This window comes from Typopeltis vanoorti, chromosome 11 (assembly GCF_054136105.1).
Source record: "Typopeltis vanoorti isolate ZY-2024b chromosome 11, IOZ_Tvanoo_1.0, whole genome shotgun sequence".
In the NCBI taxonomy this organism is placed as follows: domain Eukaryota; kingdom Metazoa; phylum Arthropoda; class Arachnida; order Uropygi; family Thelyphonidae; genus Typopeltis; species Typopeltis vanoorti.
In genome coordinates, this window is record NC_143559.1 from 75,511,248 (window position 1) to 75,526,718 (window position 15,471).

General features: G+C 35.3%; 1 protein-coding gene across 1 annotated transcript in view; it reads left to right on the forward strand.

The window, feature by feature from the left end:
- Positions 1 to 15,471, forward strand: part of LOC150101753 (uncharacterized) — a 170,510-nt gene that overhangs the window by 114,077 nt on the left and 40,962 nt on the right. Inside the window, exon 11 of the mRNA XM_090401032.1 lies at positions 11,507 to 12,125. Within this exon, the coding sequence (XP_090257158.1) occupies positions 11,507 to 12,125 (619 nt within the window). The remainder of the gene's footprint in view (positions 1 to 11,506; positions 12,126 to 15,471) is intronic.

The following is a 15,471-nucleotide window of genomic DNA, read 5'->3' on the forward strand; positions in this document are numbered from 1 at the left end:
TTGTAAATAAGTGACGTTTTTGTTTTGAATGGAAAAGGAAGATATTAGTGGATAAGGATTCGCGGTGTGATTGGTGGTACACTTTACACAAAATAGGGGTAGGGTGAATGGGGGAAGCGCGACAGTGTTGTGGATGTGTGTTGTTATGAGTTGTAGATAAGTAAATGGTTTGCGTATGGCATTATGGATGATGGATAGTGATAAGATAGTTTGGAATGTCGCTCGGGGGCTCTAAATCTGTCAGAGACATCACGTTGTGTATTTGGTTCGCGTGCAGCATTGCGGGTGAGGTTTAGAGATAAGGAATCGTGACGTTATGTGTTTGGAAATTTCTAGGGAACATGTCTCTGTAACATCACTTGGTGTTTTGGTTTGCCTATGGAATTGTGGGCGATGTTTTTGAGATAAGATATCTTGGAATTTTCCCAGGGTGACAAACATCCGTCATTGTCATCAAGTTTTGTTTTTGGTTGTCTATAGATGGCTGTACTAATTTTCCAATACACTTTGGGGTATTTCTTTCCTGTTAAAGGGTGGGAATTCTTTGGTGCAGCTTTTAGGCTTTTCTGAATAATTTAATTATATGTTGGTGTCTCTCAAACACACTTTTTTTTTCATAACTCATCTGAATATTTTGGTTTGTCTAAATTTAAGATCTTAAAGTTCAATAAATAAATAAATAAATTGTTTGTGAATTCACTGTGATTTCAAAAGTGATCTTACTTAAATATGCATAACACATCAACGACACCATTCGTTCATTTAAGTTTGCACATTTTATTTCACAGATATTATTTACATTGTAATATGCAGAAATAGGAATTTACAGACATCACCACTGTCTGTGGTGTTTTTGTTGTCGTAACATGTCTCTGATGATACATGTGCGATTGGCTGATATTGATACAGCTTCCCATACTAGTGTGCATAGTTCGCAGGTCACTAACAAAAATAGTACTAGTATAAATACAAACACCTGACGCTTTCGTGCTGGTTCTTGATTTTCACCTGCAAAGAAAAAAAATTCTTATTGTTAGTGATGGAAAAGTTAGCGGATTACTATAATCCTAAGAGTAGTTACTTTTGGAAGTATCAAAGCTTTACAGAAACAGACAAATTTGCCACATGAAACCGTGAAAAGTTGGTTAGCAACACAACCTACATATGTGAGACATAACCCATTAGAAGAAAGTTTAAATGCAATCAAATCAAAGTCCCGACACTTGCACACTTTTCAATGTGATTTGGCAGATGTTTCATCCCTTGCAAAAGAGAATGGGTGTGTGTATTGATTGTTTTTCCCGATTTGCGTGGGTGGTTCGAACACTGAAGAAATTAGCAGACGCTGTTGTTAATGCTTTCGAGTCTATTTTTAAAGAAGTGCCATGTTACATAAACACAGATCAAGGAAAAGAGTTTTGCAACAAGAAAGTTCGTGCATTGTTTAAGAACCATAATATTCATTTCTACACGAACAGGAGCGAAATGAAAGCACCCATTCCATAAAGATTTATCAGAATATTGAAAACAAAGATCTACAAATGGATGACGTATAATAAAAGTAAAAGTTATACGAAAGTTTTGCCGACCCTTATACATACTTATAACCTCGCACCGCACTATTGGTATGGCTCCTTCGGAAGTTAACCTACACAACGAGGATCGTGTTTGGAAATATTTGTACAGAACCCAAGAGGAGACTACCAAACCAAAATTTTACGTAGGTGATAGCGTGGTTTTAAGTGATGATAATACCCACAAATTTAGAAAAGGGTTTTGAGGTAACTGGACACGAGAATTGTTCACTGTTGCTCAGGTTATTAACAGAAACCCTGTAGTATATAGAGTTCGCAGTCGGGATGGAGAGATAGTGGAGGGAACTTTCTATGAACCTCAACTGCAAAAGGCTGATATACCCAATGAACTTCCGAAAGACGTGTATCTAATCGATCAAGTACTTAAATAGTGCAGGCAGAAAAGAAAGCTTCAGAATTTTGTTAAGTGGCTTAGTTATCCCTCATCGTATAATTCTTGGGTTCGTAGCGAAGATGTTTAACTTAACCCTTCCCAGTAACGCCTGTATGAAAATGTTTCCTACAAATACGCAAAAGAAATTTCAAGTGGAATTACCACACAAGATCAGACTTAAAGCTAAATGGGAAGTTGCTCTTGCCGAAATTCATCTTCCTGGACGGTTACGATGAGTTTCATATGATACGTGGAGGAGGAGGAGGTGTCAACACTATCGACGACAACAACATCACAGGAAATAAAGATTTCGAAAAGTATAAAGAAGGATTTTACAAAGTGTACAAGATTCCCCATGGCAGTTACAATTCACCCTCTGAACTTCTTCAAGCAGTATTTGATGCGAGTTCTGTGATTACTGGAAAAAAGAACCCGAACAACACCATTTCTCTGACAGGCCCAAAAAATTATAACCTTTTGTTTCCCGAGGAGACCCTGGGGTTGGGGCTTCTACTGGGTTTTAATGAGATTGGTGTTAAACTGAAAGGTACAATCACTGGGAAATATCCAGGTGATATAAAAAGGGATGTAGCCGCATATTTTGTTTATTCTGATTTAGTTCAAGAACAGATAGTTTGTGATACATGTGCACCACTGTTACAAGTTGTTCAGCGCAGCACCAAGTGTTCCTTCGTTTTTACTAACCCTGATTATTATCCGTTACGAAAACAAACATTTCATTCAATTAGCATTGAAATTCGTTCTGATAGTGGCGAATTGTTTCACTTTCGTGGCGGCAAGACAATAATTAAATTACACTTCCGACAAGTGAAGGATGACTGATTATCTCAGATATTACACACTGCAGGCAGGTGGGGCTCAAGTATTTACGGGGCTCCCAGTACAGCGTGGGTACGGATTAGGTAGCATTTTCAGAAGTGCCTTCTCCTTTCTAAGTCCACTTTTAAAACCTGCAGCTCAATTTGTCGGTCGCCAAGCCATAAAAGCCGGTCAGTATATGATAGGAGATGTATTGGAAGGGGATACCTGTATGTCAAGCCTTTATAAACAGAGCATCAGAAGCTGGGAAAACCATTGCTGAAAAAGCACAGAGCCGATTACTTCAGAGAGGTCAAGGAAGCAAGAAGAAAAAAAACGAATACTAAAAAGCACAAGCGAGATGATATTTTTTGCTGAGGATATGATGTCAGAGTTAGATCTTTTTTCCCACCCTCGTGTCAACTTGTGTGTGGAAAGAAGTTCTTATGTCACCTACCAACCAATATCCAGTACTGACAGTGGAGGTCCTGTGGAATTTTGCATACCAGGTATATCTGAAGAATATTTGGATTTGGGAAAATCATACCTACGCGTTCGTGTGCACATCACTGACAATGATGGTAAATCTATCGAGGATTCTTCATTAGGTATCGTGAACAATTTTTTCCATTCCCTGTTCAGTCAAATTAATTTTTTTCTCCAAGATAAACTAGAGAATGTGGCATCAGACATGTATCCTTATAGGGCTTATATTGAAAACCTACTAAATTATGACAGATGCTAAAAACAGTCAACTGACAAATGAACTATTTGTTAAAGACGATGTGGCTAATGTTAGTGATATGTTTACCAAAAGTGAATGTGGGATGCATAGACGACAAGCTCGAATAAACTAATCGAAAATGTCGAGATGCTTGGGTGAATACATGCTAACATCATGCATCAAGACTGGTACTTGATCAACAACGTTTCTGTCCGTGTTCGTTTGGTTCGCAGTTCTCCCGCATTTTGTTTACTGACCACAAATGCCGATGCTAAGACTAAAGTGCAAATTGAAGACGCTACACTTTTTGTTAACAAAGTCAAAATAAACCCAAAGATTTAACTAGCTCACCTGTCTGTGTTAGACAAGTCAAACATGGTATATCCTATCAATCGTGTGCAAGTGTCTTATTTTTGGATTTCCCAATTTTTTTTCCTCCAAAGTTATCAGTATCAGTTGGAGGTGACATCACTAAAAGATATCTGCAAATTCATCTCCACTAGGCTGAACAGACATCTTCTTGAGGAGAGGGGGGGGGGTTAGGGGGAGCATTGCAGGGAAGACCCCTGTCACCCTCTTGACTACCCTTTCACTTCCACCACCTAATGCAATTTTTTTCCCCATCCCAACAATTTCGGACATATGAGTGAGATAACTAGTCACATGGTCTTAACATCAGAAACACTGTTTGAGGATAAAATACTTAACATAATAAGGACAAATAATATAGAATACCCTTTAAGCCACAGAGATAAGGTCTGTCCAATGATGTCACAAAGTAAGATAATCTCACATCAACATATCCAACAGCATGTAGAAACATGTCTGTGAATCATCTGCATGAAAGTTTCATTTTGGAAGGAACGGTCAGGGTTAAGGGTCAGGTAAACAATACTATAAGGAAAAACAAACGAGTTAAGTGTCTTTGCAGTTATGGCAATTCGCTCATCCAGTGCAGCTATCGTATTGTGTTGTGGTATTTTGTGTCCAGTAAAGTAAAGTAAAATAATGGGTGAGTCACAAAAGTCATTAAAATTTTCTTTCTTCAGGAAAATAACACAAGACAAAACTCTTCACATAGCTCTAAAAGGATGGGAACCGATTATTATTTTAGAAGACACGTACGTTGTGATGTATTTATCCAGAACCACTTGGAAAAAGTTATGCAGGAAGTGGTCTGATATCCTCGGCTACTTGCAAAGAAGAGTTGACTACGAAATGGACCTTGGTGAGTGTTATATTCTGAAATGCCAAGCTGGGGAACTAATACTCGATGATACAGGAGCTGATGGAAGTAAAGTTCGCTGTTAGTTGTGAAGAAGCTGAGAGATTTTCACCAAAAATGTATGACATTGAAAATCATTTACTATTTTCGAATTACCAGCTATTCATATCATGGAGAAAATTATCGGTAATCATTTAAATTCATCAATGGTAAAATTAGACTTTCAAGATTTTATCCAATTTGATAAACATTCTTTATTTTGGGCATTTACGAACATTTTACGAAAACTGTTTGTGTATATTTGGTGACAAAAGAATACACAGAAAGTTTAGGGAGGCATGGTGTCATTTCCAGACTGACACAATATCAAATGTATGGAGCTGTGCTTACCATGGTATCAGTTCTAAAAACTCTTTTGCGTGACCAGTTATTTTGATGTAATGTAACCAAGAAACAGTGAGTAATGAAATTTTCTTTATTGAACTCTTTGGAAAATGTTAAGAGTCTAAACTAAATATTGTGAAATATTTTTAGGTAATTACATTTTTTCGAATTTTTCTCTGTGAATATATCTGTAAATAGTATAAAATATAATATGCAAAATAAAATATGCATTTGTAAACTTAAATGAACAAAGATGCGTGTTTTGTTGTATTTTTCCACAGTGAATTTTTTACTCAGTTATTCTGATTAGAATTTGATATTTAAATCCATAACTTTATACCTTAATGCAATTTTGTTTAATTATTGTAAAAAAATCATTTTTATTATTTAGAGTCACGGCCATAACTCTCTCGTGGATTTTCTTAATCATCTCAATAATCAGCATCCTAATATAAAATTCACAGTCAAACTTGAATATGACAATTCTCTACCATTCCTGGATATAAAACTTTCACGCTGCTCTGGAAAATTTAGAATCTCCATGTATAGAAAACCTACGCAAACTAATAGATATCTTCACAGTCAGTCCCATCATTTTCCTCCACAAAAACTTGGAACTATTTCTACCTTGGGACATAGAGCACGCTCTCTTCTGAATGACACAGATGAACTTCAAAAAGAAATTAATTACCTCTCTCGTGTCTTTAGAAAAAAATGGATATTCTGATAAAACCATTAAAAAATTTCTTCTAAATCCTCCTAACCACCACACTGAAGAAATAACTAACTTTAAGGATAACATCTCCATCCCATACATCAGTTCAGTTTCCAAAATATTAGCTAAAGTTCTTAAAAAGTATAACATCAGGACCTTATTCACTACACTAATCAAAACTCTGCTCGCTAGTAAGCCATCCGAAGCCTCATCATCATAACCTGAAATATCCTGGTGTATATAAGATATGGTGTGATTGTAATATCCCTTATTTTGGTCAAACAAATAAATCTATTGAATTACGTATGGAGGAACAAAAGAGAGACATCTCTTACAAAAGAACACATGCCAGTGCCTTGTCTAGTCATGTTCTTTTCTTGAACAATCCTGATGATGAACACCAGGGTCATTCAGTCTGCTGGGATAGATCCGAAAACATCTTTCGTTGCCATGATGAGTTGAGAGAAAAATTGTAGAGTCCAGAGAAATCATCCTTAATTGTGAACATTTAAATAACAATTTGAGCTACAACATCCTTGATAGTCACTCTGCTGTTGTTCGGTACTGGCGTTCGCGAGAGTCTGCAAGCATGCACTCAACAAACAATGTTACGTTTGTAAGAACAACTTAAATGTAAATACGTTTCTTCATGTCAATTATGTAGTGCAATTCTCCTGTGCTTCACAGTTTTTAAACTTCAGTGTTTTTATTACTGTTTGCTATTCTTAGAAGACACCTGAAGAAGGCTGTCGAAAGCCGAAACTAATTAGTTGTGTTTTTATTTCAATAAAGCCTTACTATTATTTTCGGTTTCAGTCATTAAATCTGTTTTATTAAAATGTATCATAACAACCGATTCAATGTTCCTGAAAGCATATATATATATAATCTTACTTAAATTTTTTTTTTCTTGTGAAATTTCTTGCCACAAACTAACCAGAGACTTTTTTTTTTTTAATTTTGAAAATCCACTCAGTGAATTAAAAGTCTTATTTGTTCATGCAAGTCCTTAAATATTTCAAGAAACTGTGTCAACTCTTGCAAGCAAAAGTAATCGGGTATTAAATTAATAGCTAGAATTTTAATGGAGAAGATTTCACCTGAAAAGTGACAATTTGTTACTATATCTGTAGATACCTCCGCCAGACTAGAAAAAAACAGTCATACTGAAACGACTGTTAGAATTTGGTTATTTTACAGAGACAGTAGATAGTTAAATCCATCACGTTTCCCAAACTCTTAAAAAAATGTTTGGTTTAGGGAAAAAAAAGACAGATTCATAGCTAATAATGTAATTGTGTCTTTGGATTCTAAAAGAAACCGCTAATGGAGAGTTCAAAACAATGTTTGTCTCAATATCCGTTAGTTAATTTGCTAATGATAAAGAAAAATAAATTTATTTAAGTTAAGGGATATTACATCCCATATTGTTTCATAGCCGAATAAGAAACTCAAAGAGTTTCATGCCGAATATAGTAAATATATAAGTTCGGCGAGTCCAAGCGTAAGCAAAATAAATAAATAAATAAAGAAAGAAAAATAAATAAATAAAATAAATTTCAATGACAGAAATAGATTAAGACTACAAGTAATTAAAGGTAAAATTAATAGTCAGAGAAGAACAATCAGTTATTTCTTTCATTTTTTGCTCAGTTATTCAGGTTAGAATTATATGTATTGATTTAAAAAAAAAAAATTTAAGCATTAATTTACCACAGTAACAATTACCAACGGGAACGAAGAGTTCCAACCTAAACACACGATTTCTCACCTAGATACAACAAATTGCGACCGGATAGGAGACATATCTACAGTGTTGGGAAAAGAAATTCACGTGCAATTTATTTATTTATTAATTTTGCTCAGTTATTCTGTTAGAATATATAAGGAACTGAATTTAAAAGTAAAATAGAGGAAATACAACCAACCAGCATAGCGAACGGTAATGACACAGTTTAAGATAACACATTTGAAAAATCTACAGTGAAGAAATTCACACAATTTATTTATTGATTAGAATTATATGTATTGGTTAAAAAAAAAAGAAAAAAAGTTTGTGTGTTGTAGTGTAATAGAAATTAACAAACTATATTACAGAGCTAATATTCATTTGAAATAATAAGAAATAACTATTTATTTATTTGTGGTGGCAATAACAAAATGCTGACGGAGAATTCCAAACCTAATCAGAAGATGTCACACGTATGGACAACAATATTGCGACAGGAAATGAGTCAGGTTAAAATAACACATGAAATATCTACAGTTGGGGAAAATAAATTCACACACAGACATTTTATTTATTTAATTTACCAATTTATTAACTGAATTTTAAAAGTAAAATAGAAAAAACAACCAATCATTTGAAAAAAAAAAAAAAAAAAAGAACTGTATAAAAAAAAATTCCACATTGAGAGATGCGAAATTACCGATCGCTGGCGGATCTTTGTCAGGAAAAGACATGTTGAGTTAATGGAAAATTGTTGCCTCTACTGTAAAAACCATAGTTCAACTCACGTGAATGCTAAAATCACTTAGTCACCGTGGGAACTGAAAGAGGACCCCGAAATTAATGACTAATCTTCAAGGAAGACTAATGAAAATATAAGCACTGTGGGGGGGGGGGGGAATTTACACACATTTATTTATTTATTGCTCAGTTATTCTGTATAGAAAAATGTAGTTAACTGATTTTTAAAGTAAAATAGAGAAAAAAAATACGAGTCTTAATAACAAATCTACCAGAATTCCAAAAACAGGAAGTCGCTAGTAAGGTCAACACTATGATGTCATTGGGGACAGATAGCTTGGGAAAAACATAGCATGAGAACTGTGCGAAGGAATTAACGAACAGAACCAAATGGATGGAAATCTAAAGGATGTATCAACTAGATTTTCTGGTTATTTACAGAAATATTGTTCTTTCAACTCATGTGTGAGTGCGTGTTGTGGATATAAAATTCAACTATTTTGGAATATTCGCATTTAGAAGAGCCATTCGGGAAAGACTAAGTAATTTAAATTATCATTAGAATTTCTTGACTACATACAAAGGTGTTGTAGTCCGTTTATTTTAATTTATTTTTTAAATGCCGTTTGGTTTTTCTCTTGACTGTAAACTAAAAACACCATTAGCCATACATTTTGTAAAAAAGATAATGTTTAATTAGAAAAGTAATGAAATTTAAGATCTTAAATGTAGGCAAATCAAAATATTCGGATGAGTTATGAATACTAGAAAAAAAGTGTGTGTTTGAGGGGGACACCAGCATATAATTAAATTATGCATAAATGCCTAAAAACTGCCGCCATCTCACCTCTAAACTAAGAATACCTATACTCATCTATTGGCAAGAAAAACGTCTGTGTCTCCCTGGGAAAATTCCAAGATATCTTATCTCAAAAACATCGCCCACAATTCCATAGGCAAACCAAAACATCACGTTATGTCACAGAGACATATGTTTCCCGAAATTTCCAAACACATAACGTCACGATTCTTTATCTCTAAAATTACCCACAATGCTTACGCGAAACAAACACACCACATGATGTCTCTGACAGAAGGGAGCCCCTCAGCGAAATTCCAAACATTCCAAACTCTGTCTTCATCTGATAACCCACATCCACGTCATTATTTCTTATCTTGATCTGGTTAAAAGTGTCCCACCAATCACGACACGAATCCTTATCCATTAATATATCTTCCTTTCCATTCAAAACAAAAACGTCACTTATTTACAACTAACAAATTACATCGAAAAATTCTAAACTCATGACGTCATCACCTGAACAACCAATCACGTCACGATTCCTTATCTTATCTTGATCTTGATCTGGTTTTTAGTGGCCACACTACTACTAGTGTTGTATAACTAATTAATAGCAATTTGGCTCAATATGTTTCTGATATAGCTGCCTGGCTATTTGCAAATAGCAATATAGACAAAGCTGTTGTCCTTATTAAACTGTGGTCGTCTGCCAGTTTACAATTTCAGTGATACAAACTGCATGCTGAATAGTAATAACGATATTCATTACACGACAACGTATTGTCTCTCCCTCTGGTGTTTTAATTTTTTTCCCAAAGATACATGACATATCGTAGAGGGTTTTTGCAGAAGATTTTGAGCATTATAAATGCAAATATTTATTGAAAAGTTAAAGTGATAAACAGCGTGAAGGACAATTTGGTGTGCAGTTTTTTATTTTATATTTTTTTAATGAAGTCCTGTGTTAAGAACCTGTAATTCGGCATGAATTCAAATTATACCCTCTCTTGCTATGTGTTCCCATTTCCGATTAAATGGAACCACAGTGTCCCTAATTTTGTCTTTTAACTCTTACAGTGCAGCCACATTTTATGTATGCGGTTTATGCTTGATGTAATCACATAAGAATTCCAGGAAATTGTTTTTTCTACCCAAACCTCTTGGCTTTCTTAACATTGTCAGTTTTTGCAAATTGATTAGACCACCTCTTTGTGCACTTATAGACTCATCAGGTAGTTTATCCTAATATATTTGTTTAACTTACTTTTGCATGCGAATTACTGACTTAATTTTACCTTTTCATACAACATGCTTGAAGTGCGTATGTGCACCTCGATGAGGTGTCAATGTGCGCATGCGCACAACTCTGAGTATTTGAACAGTATTCAATCTCGAGTTAAGTAACTATAAAGTTTACTTTGAAAAATATTCAAAATGCTAAACCTTTCATGCTTAGCAACAACGAACTGACATCAGTTCTTTCGCCTCTGTCAATAATGCATACATTTAAGTTTTTCCAGAAGATATACTACAGTATAGTAGAAGAACATTCCTTCTTACTCTCCCTAACTTGCGTTATCAGCAAAACTGTCAGCTATAACCCGTACAATTGTTTTGTAATAAAGTGATGAATTTAAAGCCTAAAGACAGAACAGACCTCAGTTGTTTTCCTTTTTTTTTTTTTTTCTCAATGACTGTATTAGCGAAACAAAGGCGAGATTTGCCAGTACTGCAAAATAACATGTTTTAATCATAATCTTCTACGTTTGCTGCGAATGGCAAGTTTCAGTTTCTCATGAACCTTTCCATTTATTTGTACAATTTTCTTCTATACATTACGGCGAGTTTGATTCCCCCCTTCCCCTCAAAGTTACAGTAAGCTGAACAGCGAGTTCGTTAATTATTCAACTGGACCGTACGAGACACGAGGAACATCAACAGATCTTAAGGGCTCATTTAGACTTGTGTATATCACCCATAGTACGATACAGTGAGATTGCACTCAGACATGCTGTGTTATTCAGGCAAATTAGCTTTACTTTTTTTGATTTCTCTCAATGATAATAATGAAAAAAAATCCTATGGCCCTATGTGTCTGTCTTTCACGTGTAGTGTAATATCGAGGCTGTTTGCTGAAAAAGGATAAGATTTATAGGCGATGTGTTGTCCAACGAATGAAACTTGGTTTTATTGTGCAAACTCCTGTTTATGTTAGTTTGGCTATGAAAATATTGGATTCTTTTCTTTAAAATGATCGCCAAGCAGAAACCTTTTCAGGGTCCTGTTTTAATTCGTCTTTAGGATGGAAGACTAAATTGACCTACTAAATAGAATCAAATATTACAAACATTTCAGTATGCACGGTGTCTCTGACTGTCGTTTATTGTTTTGTTTTTCAGGGTTGTTGTATTGCTGTTTACTCCAGACCACACTACTCGCTTTCTTTCGGCGATAAAACATTCCCAAGACAGCGGACAACTTCGTCAAGGAGACTTCCTGTGGATTAGTGTCGACAACGTAGAATCATTTCACAAGTATCCCGAGCAGTCCATCGGCACGTTGAGCATTCGACCTACGACCACTTTGGTGGCTCCTTTCAAGCAATACTTTGAAACTCTGACTCTTCGCAACAACACGCGCAATCCCTGGTTTCGAGAATATTGGGAGGAGGTGTTCAGATGTCGAGGAGCAATGTGCTATAGCGAACTTCACGAAAGTCTCCGCCAGGTGGCGTTCATGCAAGATCCCTTGGTGCCTGGTATCATAACGTCGGTGATGAACCTGGCTCACGGATTAGATAAGCTCCGTGCATTCCTTTGTCCTTGGCAAACTCAAGGGGTGTGTCCCGAGATGAAAACGAATCCTAGGCTAAGAGAACTGCTGTTCAACTTCACCAGGGATGCTACTTTGGAAACCCCAAGGAGAATGACCCACTTTCCGGATGGTAATGACGGTTCTGGAAAACTAGACGTCTTTAATTTCCGCCAAGTTGGTAGTAATGCCCACGCTTTCATAGCGGTAAGTAACCTTAGAACTCACTTCTGAATAGCTATAAAAAAGTTGTTGAACCAAAAGAAATTCCACGCGCACGATTTGTAATTGACTGAAAATTACTTTTATGATTTGCTATTAACCCACATATAGACATAAATTAGAACAGGATAAAGCATTTGAATATTTTCGAAAGCATATCGACCTTCAGAACACACGCAATTTACAGACAAAAAAATACTGTTGTTGGTGATGATGGGCGATAGATGGCGTTGGTGATGGTAGTAGTATCGTAGTAGGAGAATTAAGTAGTAGTGGAGAGGATGAGATGTATTTAGCGAAGTAGAGTGCCCTCCCCTCCCACGATGAGTCCTTGGACTCCCTGGAGGTATCACGTAATAATAACTACAATGTTGTTCATTTTATTGTAAGTTAAATATAAATTATCCTAAGAATATTTGACTCTTTGTGTAGATTTAGCGAACTATTTTTAGCTAAATCATGCATTTTCTATCTCCTTTAAGGACCTGCTGATTTAAGGCCTTTCAATGAAGTTCGCAGATTTGGAGTGGTTGTGAAGTCTTCTCCCCCCCCCCCCCCGCTCTGCTTCGAAAGCAGTTTTTTGCTCTCACAAACAAAAGCGGAGATCAGAGAACAAACGAACATTGACTGACGTAATGAAACTGCCTCATAATCGAAGCCACTCGGATTTAAAAAATAAAAAATCATAGTCATATCTGGTTCGACGTTTCTAAAATTATTTATACCTATCCCTAGGGATATTGCTGAGCTTTATTCAAAATTTAATAATAATAATAAAATAATGTATAAAATATACGTATATAATAATAAAAACATATGTAAATATAGAATAATAAATTTAATGTGTCATTTTTTTGAAAATTTTATTTTATAATTACATTTTTAAAGAAAAAAACTTGAGCATCTTAATATCATAATAAGCAAATAAATACAGTTCATGATACACTCATTTATAAATAAATATTTAAATATCTATCGACCAGACAATCCACTTATAAATTCTGAATTAAAACGAACCTTCTTATTGTCAGAGTTGGAAAATTATTGCCGCAAATTATTCAAGGCATCGCGATCAGTTGATCTCGATGACTCTACAGTGGAATATTCGTTCCTTATTTCCCCGATTTACCTCCAAAACAGCATAAACGCAAGGAAGTTAACAAAGTGGATGGATGTAGTCTGCACACAGTTCTTAATTGAAGGCGAATTATTCAATAATAGTATTGTAGGGTGCGAGTACATGCTGCTATTAAATAATAAAAAAAAAGTTATTTTTCCTTCCTTGTTAAGATGTCCTTTGTCTTTTAAGAAATGCTGTTGAGTTATAAAAGGAGGCGGCTTCGATGCCATCACTTAAGAATTGTGCCGTATTTGTTTCTCTTTATCTTTTCTTCATTTATTTGAAAGAACTGTTTTAAGATATAAAGTTTGCTTTATAGAAAGGCTCAAAACTTCGTCAATTAAACTAACAATAACTGTTGTAAAATGAACTTCGCAGACACTCCTTAGGACTTAGTCAACTTCTTTCAGTGTTCTATAAGAAATCTAACGATGGTGTTAGTGCGAATAATAGAGACGGTATTAACTGACTGGCGTAAATGCTCTTCCAGCATTGTGATTCTGATTTAGTGGATTACAAATGACTGTGCTACGTGAATGCCATTCCACTACGGCGAAGTATTCTCCTAGCAGGCGATAAAAACAACTCAGCTTTGAAACTTGCAGTTCGACTTATGAATAAAACAAACGCGAATCAAGATGACAGTGAGGATTTACAACAAGGCACAAGTTTCAACTGGTTATATAGTCCTGTAATTCGAATGATTTGAATATCGAAAAAGCCATAAGCGTGAACTAGGAAATTACTGCATAAAAGGTGTTGAAAAAAATCCCATTCCATCCTTCTCATCCCTTTAGGATGAGTCCCCTCCTAATGAGGCGTCACTGGCGTATTAATGTAGCCGGTTCGTCACTCTTCTGCTGCATCCTCTAAGGGTGATATTCATGACTGTAATCCGTGTGTGTTCACAGGGCCGGTTTGCCTGCTTTTTGGGTTTGCTTTAAGCTCCCCACGTCGTCAACGGGAATCGAACCTAGGACACTCCTTCCCTAGGCATATGATTGCGAAGCGCACAGCCACTAGGCTAACTGCGCAGACAAATCTCATTAGCGCTTAGAATCTTTAAAAAAAACAAAAAAACATATAGACCATTGTAGCTTTCCAAATGTCTGTTTAATACTTCTCCTTTAACTTTATATTGATATGATTATTACAATAAACGTATTAAGTAAGAAAAATAATATAACCACACAAAATTACGCCAGTTTGTAAGCGACAAAGTAGAACAAAAGGAAATTTTTAATGAAAAAATATTGATGCTCCTAAAGAGTATTTTTACTCGAATTCCTCGCGCTCTTGTTAAAAACAAATTTCAGCGTAGAAGACTTGAATATTGGCGGATGATTTTATAGCCAAAAGAATTTATTCGAGAAGTTTGCCATTCGCCAATGAATGCAAGATCGAAATTTCGTCAATAATCGAAAGAAAAAAAAGAAGCGACAGTTCTCAATTTTTGCTTGTTACTTCGTTTAAGTAAAGCATACGAAAGGGAAGTAGATTTCTCTTGCAAAGAATGCAATGATTTTCAGAGTATAATATCAAGGCAATTCGTAAAAGTAGTTTTCTGATGATTAGTAAAGGTCGCAACTTTTCAATAAGTGAACCTTTTCATCCGCAGTACGAAAAGCGATTGGTTATAAAATAATCTTTTTTTTTTGTTTCTCATAGAGTTTTCCCTCAGGTTAAAATAGTACGTAACGAGAATAGTCTATTATGGTGTCACCTCTTTAATTCCACTGAATTTCACTCTAAACTGAGATATATCATCTTTTTGACTTAATGGGGGAACTGCAGTGGTTCCCCCATTATTTCATTTTTTTTTTTAAATTTTATTTTTCTTACCGCATTTATCGAGTTGCACAACCCAAGTTGGAATTGGTCACCGTCCAGCTCATTGACAAAAAGAGAAGGCCTCCCCCTCTCAGTGTGAAAAGGACTGAAAAGTAGAAGTCTAGTTTCATTTAATACAGGCTTGCAATCTTTCGACATGTCTGTCAATCATTTCTCCTTATTTTCAGTCGAATAAGTTATTGAAGAATAACTTCCATTTAAAACATGAGGCATTTCATTACAAAAATAAACGAATGAAATAATGAATTCTTTGGAAGACTGTATATTAAAAGACTATAATTTATTGTCATCAGTTTATTTATCATAAAATAGTTTTAATTCTCCCTTTATTTTAGGATCACCTGTTCTGTACGAACCGCG